Source organism: Poecilia reticulata, linkage group LG18, assembly GCF_000633615.1.
Source record: "Poecilia reticulata strain Guanapo linkage group LG18, Guppy_female_1.0+MT, whole genome shotgun sequence".
Lineage (NCBI taxonomy): Eukaryota > Metazoa > Chordata > Actinopteri > Cyprinodontiformes > Poeciliidae > Poecilia > Poecilia reticulata.
Genome location: NC_024348.1, coordinates 19,917,546 through 19,925,415, shown reverse-complemented (window position 1 = coordinate 19,925,415; position 7,870 = coordinate 19,917,546). Strand labels below are relative to the sequence as shown.

Sequence of the window (7,870 nt, the reverse complement as noted above, 5' to 3'; positions counted from 1 at the left end):
CGTTAAGTCATCAGGTACAATCTTCTCACTGTCAATAGTCAGAATTTGTTTTAGATTATTTTTTTAAACTAAAAATATATCAGATTATTTACTTGAATACATATATTTTTTTGTTAACTCCATGTTGAAATGTTCTCCAAAGGAAAAATCCCTCCACCAGCATATAATTTGTGCCGTTTGCTCTGTGAATCCGACGCCAAACTGGATCAGGGCACAAAACCAGTGAAGCAGTGAAATGTCTCAGRAAAAGGCTGAAAAAGCAGATGTCTAMGGTTTTCCTTCCACGTACGTTGTCCCAACAGAGCTGCATGATGTCGTACAAGGCGGACGGGGCCATCTTGGGCCGGAACAGCCGGTGGCCGTTGGTTACCATGGCAACCACTTCGTGATTGAGACTTTGGTCGAACGGCATTTGGCCCTCTGTGAACACCTCCCACATCAGCACGCCTGGACACACACAAACACGAGCAGGTTAACGTCTTCAAAATGCACCTTAAATGTTCTTGTTTTAGCTCATCAAACAAGTTTTAACATAAAAAACAAAAAAAAAAAAAAATCTGTTTTCAAATAATTATTTGGTTTATTAAACTATCAGAACCCAACCAACCCAATGCTTTTGTTGCATTTTTCCAGGTTTTGTCTGATGATAAAATAATCTGAAAAACAGTGGTGGCAACGCCGTCGCTAATCTGCTAATAGCAGAGCTAATTTTGCATTTWGCGCTTTTGCTAACTTTGAAAACACTTAGCACACTTAGCTTCTCCTGGATTAACTTATTTAGATAATTCTAAAACACTAATTCACTTTTCTGTTTTGAAAACTTTCAGTTGGATRAAGTTCAACATCTGTGTTGACGTTTTTGTTATTAACTGTTAAGAATTCTTCATTTAGTTACAAAGTTTATATTCATGCTCTTATTTTGAAATGGGGGACGTAGCAGATCCGTTTCCTCTTATGTTCTCTTTTTTCTCCCTCCAGTAAATGTTTAAAACTACAAACATACAGGAAATAAAACACAGACAGCAGAGAAAAATATATAAATATAAATAAAATAAGGGTAAAAGAGAACATGTAAATTATAATGTCAAATTTAAAGTGGTGATTGAGGGTGTATATATAATTTAAATTTAAGTTGGCGCTTTAGAATTAGCTTCCGCTAGCTTTACCATTAGTCTCCTCTAGTCTAGCATTAGCTTCTGCTAGCTTTAGCATTAGCTTCTGCTAGCTTTAGCATTAGCTTCTGCTAGCTTTAGCATTAGCTTCCTCTAAATACCATCTTGGTTTGTTGTTTTAGAGTTAGCAGAASTAATGTTGACTCATTTCAGGGTGAGTTTCTCAGCTCTGTACGGGTGTTGAYGTGTAAATGTGTTGCTATGTGGTTTAAACGCCCTCACCGTACGACCAGACGTCCGACTTGTTGCTGAACTTGCAGTAGTTAAAGACTTCAGGCGGAGACCACTTCACAGGAAACTTGGCGCCTTTGGTGCTGGTGTACTGGTTGTCCAAGACGTATCTGCAAACGGAGCGTTGAATGACCGCAGATCTGTTTGAGTGATATGAAAATAATCAGAATATGGAGTCATACCTGGCCATGCCGAAGTCAGAAACCTTCACCACCATGGCGTCGTTCATCAGGCAGTTCCTGGCCGCCTTCAGGAGACAAACAGCTCGTAAATGAAACAGCAGCAGTGRYTGCAAAGCCCCAATCAGAACCMGTGAAGAGCCGTACCAGGTCTCTGTGGATGAAGCTGTTTGCCTCTAGGTACTCCATGCCTTCACAGACGTCCAGGCACATTTCGAGCAGCAACCCGGGGCTGAAGCTGCCGCGCCGCTGCCTCAGGTAGTTCACCAGGCAGCCCTGCTGCATGAACTCTGTGACGATGTAGATGGGCCTCTGCTGGCTGCAGACGCCATACAGCTGCACCAGCTTAGGGTGGGACAGCTTCCTGGAGAGACGGCAGGAGAATGACCGGACCGTCACAAGAAAATCCARGTTTTTGGGTTCACTCACACCAGTCCTGGTCACGCCGCTCTAATTGAACTYCAGCTTGTTTGCCAAGAGCGTTTGGTTCAATTGTCTGTGGTCTCTGATACGAACTCTGGTCCACTTAAAGTCTCTGTCTCGGTTTAGCTGAAGTGAACTCTGGTTCATTTCAAATCCATATGTGAACACCAAGCAAACCAGAGCCCGCTCCACAAGCAGGAAGTGGGCTACAGCACAGGGCATTCTGGGTAAATACAACCAAAACAAACACACTAGTCTAGTCCTAGGGGGAGAGATGACTAGGACTCTTTGTTTGTTTTGAACGTTACGCTGAGTGRCTGCATTTCCATTACAAATGTGCGCAAAATTTGTAGATGTCCCACTAACATCGAACAAACACTATTTCGGAATTGCTGTGTTTCTGTTAAACAAGAAACAGAATTAAAATCACATGTGTGTTTAAATCATGTGATGCCATAAAAAATATGCCACTGCATGATCCTCCAGCTACTTCCTGTTGTCGTCTTCTTCATGGTTTCTGCCAGTAGTAACACCCGGTTGTTGATCATGAGACTCGTATGATGCAACAAAGTCATTTCCATTGAAGGATAGCAAAATAAACCAATTTTGATTAAAAAAAACTCTTCATCATAGCCTTAAAACATTTTAGAAAAATAAATTACTTTTCCATTAWGCAAAATTTATTTTCCCACTTTGTAAAACACTGGAAACGTGGGTTTCCATCCCAACTCAAATCTTCTTTTGAACAAATCTGATTTTTACAAATGTTTTTAGTTGCAGTACCTTTTATTACTCACTAGATGGCGACAATTTAAGAGTACACCACTGCAGTAATTCTAGTTTTGCTCGTTTTCTCGCCCTTACATCATGAGTTTGGCCTCTTCGATGAAGTCCTCCTCRTACATGGCGCCCTCCTTGATGGCCTTGATGGCCACCTTGTGCTGAGACCTCCACATGCCGAGCCTCACCTGGCCGTACTGACCGCTGCCCAGCTCCTTCATGAAGGTCARYTCGTTAGGGTTGATCTCCCACATCTCTGCAGATACAACAGATCCAGGKTTAGACGAAGAGCARGAAAATACTGCAAAATATGTCAACTCAAGTCTGRAGTAAAGGCCTCCAGCGCTTTAGAAAGATTAACAATAATCTGGCTGTTACCGTAGCTGAAACCCGCCGTCGACGGACCTGACTTGTCCTGCTTTCCTACARGATATCTGAGCCTGGCAGCAAGACCTGAAAAACAAATAATTCACACATAAATGATCTGCTATACAAATATTTAAAGGGGCAGTAATGAGTATTTTCCAGCCACACAGTGCCATTTTATAGTACAGTCCACTATGTTGCCTTTAGTTGTTATAAAAATGCTACATATATCAAATATAACTTAAAATAAATTTGACTGTAATTCAACATCTTTAAATTGGGCCTCTGTCTCTTTAAGAAGCTCCTGCTCTGTCTAAAACTTTGCCTCCAGGAAGTCATCCCAGCATGGCTCCACCGTAACGTTTTTACCAGCGTTTCACTGAGAAGCAGCTCCTATAATGAGCTCAGCAGATGCTCATTTCCACCAGGTGTTTGCTAATTGCTGCTGGCTAGTCTGAAGGAGCCGAGTTGAATCTAGGATGCTTTGAAACTGCAGCTGGAAGGAGGAGCTTCGGCCTTGAAGGCGGGGCTACGTCCACCCAGGCGTTTTGCACAGCTGGGTTGTTGCCATGGAGATTAAAGGATTTCTCAAGCAGTCATGAAATAATCAATGTTGTGATACGATAAAGCTAAAAGAAAGTAAATTTTACATGATGCTGCCCCTTTAAGAATTAAACCCCCTCAGCATCTCATGCCAAATTGTGTTAAAACTTTCAGTGTAATTAAACAGCTATTCATAGAAAGAAAAGAAAATATAAAGTTTAGATGTAATGTTGGTGCCAAGCATTGGTTAGCATAGCATGAGTTTACATAGACATAACATTGGTTAGCGTCGGCTAAGCTCCGTTCTGCTGGGTTTTTTTGTTACCGGCTCCGTTGTGGCTGTGGTACTCGATGAGTTCAGGGATGGAGCTGAACAGGTGTTTCTCAGCCAGGTAAAACTTCCTGGGCGTGCATCGCGTCTCTTTAATGTGATAATGTTTAATCATTGGACCTCCTTCCCTACGAAACACAACAAAACAGCAGATGAGAGGGAGAAATAGGAACAAATCCATGTTAGACTGAAGCCGAACCGTTTGGTCTGTAAGCAAAACGCAACGTGTGGAGGAAAACTATCACTGCGTATCTATTGCTATGTGTTACAACGGCCTAGTCCAAACCTAAGTGCAGCTGGGAGCCTGAGGCAGATATTGGGRTGACTCTGAACCCATCCAATCACTGAAYAGATGCTTAGAACAGATCRATGTGTGGATGAGCCAAAACTTTCTCCAGCTGAACAGAAACAAAACTGAAGTTATTATATTTGGACCTAAAGAGGAGCGAACCAGAATCAATGCWCAGCTTCAGTTATTACAACTAAAAACCAGCGATCAGCCCGAAACCTGGGAGTAGTGATGACCTCTGACCTGAACCTTCAGAGCTACATTAAGACAGTCACAAAGTCGGCCTTCTATCACCTGAAGAACATCTCCAGGATTAGAGGACTGATGTCTCAGCGAGATCTAGAGAAACTCATCCATGTGTTTATCTTTAGCCGCATTGATTACTGCAACAGCGTCTTCACAGGTCTGACTAATAAACCAATCAAACAGCTGCAGCTGATCCAGAAGCTGCTGCTCGGGTTCTGACTAAAACCAGGAAGATAGAGCACATAACACCAGTTTTAAAGTCCCTGCACTGGCTCCCTGTAGCTCAGAGAATAGACTTTAAAATACTGATGTTAGTTTATAAATCACTGAACGGTTTAGCACCACAATACCTTAAAGATCTGTTATTACTGTACCAACCGTCTAGACCCCTCAGATCTTCTGGTTCTGCTCTGCATCCCCAGAACCAGAACCAAACGAGGAGAAGCAGCATTCAGTTTCTATGCACCACAGATTTGGAACAAACTTCCAGAAAACTGTAAAACAGCTGAAACACTGAGAGCCTTTAAGTCTCAACTTAAAACCCACCTGGTTAGAGCTGCTTATGGCTGAATTAGGGTTAGAGTGCGGGTTTTGATGTCTTCCATGTTTTTATGTCTTTAATGTTTTTAATTTCTTTAATGTTTTCTTTTTATTTCTTGTCTCACTGTCTATTCAATGTTGCATAACTCTGTATTTCTGTGTTTATTGATGTAAAGCCCGTTGAAATGCCTTGCTGCTGAAATGTGCTATACAAATAAAATTTGACTGATTGATTGATTGATTAAACTTCAGCTATGATGTAAAGAAAAATGGTTGAAATCTTAAACCAGTCAAGACAAAACTCCAATATTAATACTCAACACAACTGAGGTTTGGTTTAGTTCACATGTTTAATTTTAATAATGGGCTAAATCCAGTCAAATCAGGGGTTTAAAAATATCTAAAAAGCTAAATATTAATTATATTAAMTAACAGAAGTTTTGTCAGGAATCTAAAACAAACAAAACCAGTGAAATTAMGGCTAACAGGGATTATTACCCAGATCCTGCTTTGGTGTAAAGAGAGACGGTGTATGTAGACGGATGGCTGGAGTCTCTCACAATGAAGGCTCCTTCTTTATCCTGCAGGGGGCGACAAACACAAACAAACCAAACATATTGGTTATTTAACAGATAAACTGCTTGATATTTAACTGAGGAGATTTAAATAAAAGCTTCTGCGTCTGAATCAGTCATGTTATGAAGGTTTACGTTAAAATATTAAAAGTGAAGAAGCAGAAAATGAATAATAATAAACGCTGACCTCCTTCCTCAGCAGCTCCTCGGCCATGTTCCTGTTTACGCCCTTACTGTACCACCTGAAACAAACATTATAAGACTTTTATCACTTCYAACACTTAATCTGAGAGATTACCTTATATTCTGTAATACATGTCAACCTAAATGTGACTTTTATTTTTTTTAAATGCATGACAAATTCAAAAAGTTCTTGTGAAACTAAAACAACTTTCAGGTGAGGAATGTTTAGGTTCATATTTGTAGCCTTTGCAGTAAAACTAGCAGATTAAAAGAGTAATTTAGCTGCACTGTGACTTAAAACAAATCTAACTGGGCAGCAAAAAACACATTATATGTAAATAAATCAACTGTTTGCAAATTCTTACAGCAAATCTAAACCATTTGAAAGAAAATCCAACTTGGACATCTGAAATATGTACCAGAAATGCTACCTGACGCGCTATTGGCTGGAGTTAGCAAGCCAGCCAATCAAAGAGCTGTCTTAGTTTTTCCTTGGCGCTGATTGGCTGAATCCTCGAATAGCGGAAATAAAATAAACCGTAGACGTTAGCTTCTGAGTTAGCTCTAACGGTTTTTACAGCCTGTGTTAAAGCATATTAAGGTACATTTGGTGTTTTAAATATTAAAATAAGCGGTTATAAGCGTTTTTAGAGGATAATTAAAGTATTTACAGGCCACAGGTTCCTACGTCTACCTATAAAGGAGGGAAATGTTTTAGCATCTAGATTTAGCAACAAGGAGGCGGGACGATAGAGTTGGTTTAACCTGGGCTAGCTCTGTATCTATTTTGCTTTAGATTTAAACTACTGGACAAACTCACCTCTTTACATCTCTTTCTTCTTCTWCTACTCTCCAATGATTAATTATTTGCTGACAAAGTTATTGCTRACCTTGTTTTTGTCAGTTAATTTTCTCCTCATGCTTTCATTGTGAAGGGACAGATCTAAAACTTTACATATTGGGAGAAAGTTGCTTGTAGAAACAAAATACTGTTTTTATCGCATCTCTTGGTTTTATCCTGATTAGTTAATGAAATAAATTCTCAATGAAATTTTAAAGGAAAACGTTTAGGATGAGAGGGAAAATGCCCTCTCATCATAAATAATAAAAACCACATGTGCAAAACCAATAGGCACTCCTGCTGTTACTTCTACATCAGCTGGAAATAAAAATATGTTTCAGCTTAAGTAGCGACAGTCATTAAAGTGAACTTTTACATTCATTAATGAAGAAAWTCTTCATACTCGATCATTCTTTCACTAAATTTATGATCGGTGCGAGTTAATAAAGTTAATGACTGATGAAAGCTGCAGACATTTAGACKAAATCAGCAGCAGGTTTCAACTTTGAACCAGGAAATATTTCAGCCACTTACGCRAACTGCACCAGGTTCCCAGACGTTTTCTCCGTCACATAGTTACTCGGGATGTAGCCTTCCTCCCTGAGAAACAAACCCAGAAAATCGAGTTTAAAAAGTACAAACAGTGGGGAAAAACATCTTGTTTATTCTGCACAAAGTGTAATTCTTTACATATTTAACTGAAAAACGGATTAATTTAATCACTTTCCCTACTGAGGCGTCCAGCTCTTTATATTGATTACACACTGTAAAAACATAAAACCTTGCCAAATATTTTTGGTCTGATTTCTAGTGCAAATATAAAATGAGACAAAACTTATAAGTAACTTTTATGCAAGATAAAGGAGCTTGTTTTAAATCAATCATTCCTTAATATTGATAAAAAATAATTCTCGTTTCACTGAGAAAAATGTTTTATCATAAGTGAAATAATCTGCCAGTGAAACTACTTGCTTTTAATCAATATTACTGACTTAGAAAAAGCTTTCTATATSTTGCTGAAAAGTTTCTTGTRAGTTAGTTTTGTCTTATTTCAAGTGKACTAAGATATTTGCACTGAAAACGAGACAGAATCACTAGGTGAGAGTTTGTGTTTTTGCAGTGCACACGCCTGCAAAAACACCTGGTTCTCACTTCTTGTGAGAATCAGGTA

The 7,870-nt window shown here is 39.4% G+C and overlaps 1 protein-coding gene across 1 annotated transcript in view; it reads right to left on the bottom strand.

The window, feature by feature from the left end:
- tec (tec protein tyrosine kinase) overlaps positions 1 to 7,870 on the bottom strand; it is a 25,022-nt gene that overhangs the window by 1,004 nt on the left and 16,148 nt on the right. Inside the window, exons 7-16 of the mRNA XM_008436104.1 lie at positions 7,234 to 7,356; positions 5,863 to 5,917; positions 5,599 to 5,681; positions 4,020 to 4,153; positions 3,164 to 3,238; positions 2,870 to 3,041; positions 1,730 to 1,946; positions 1,586 to 1,650; positions 1,395 to 1,513; positions 290 to 447 (exon numbers count right to left, since the gene is read on the bottom strand). Coding sequence (XP_008434326.1) covers positions 290 to 447; positions 1,395 to 1,513; positions 1,586 to 1,650; positions 1,730 to 1,946; positions 2,870 to 3,041; positions 3,164 to 3,238; positions 4,020 to 4,153; positions 5,599 to 5,681; positions 5,863 to 5,917; positions 7,234 to 7,356 — 1,201 coding nt within the window. The remainder of the gene's footprint in view (positions 1 to 289; positions 448 to 1,394; positions 1,514 to 1,585; positions 1,651 to 1,729; positions 1,947 to 2,869; positions 3,042 to 3,163; positions 3,239 to 4,019; positions 4,154 to 5,598; positions 5,682 to 5,862; positions 5,918 to 7,233; positions 7,357 to 7,870) is intronic.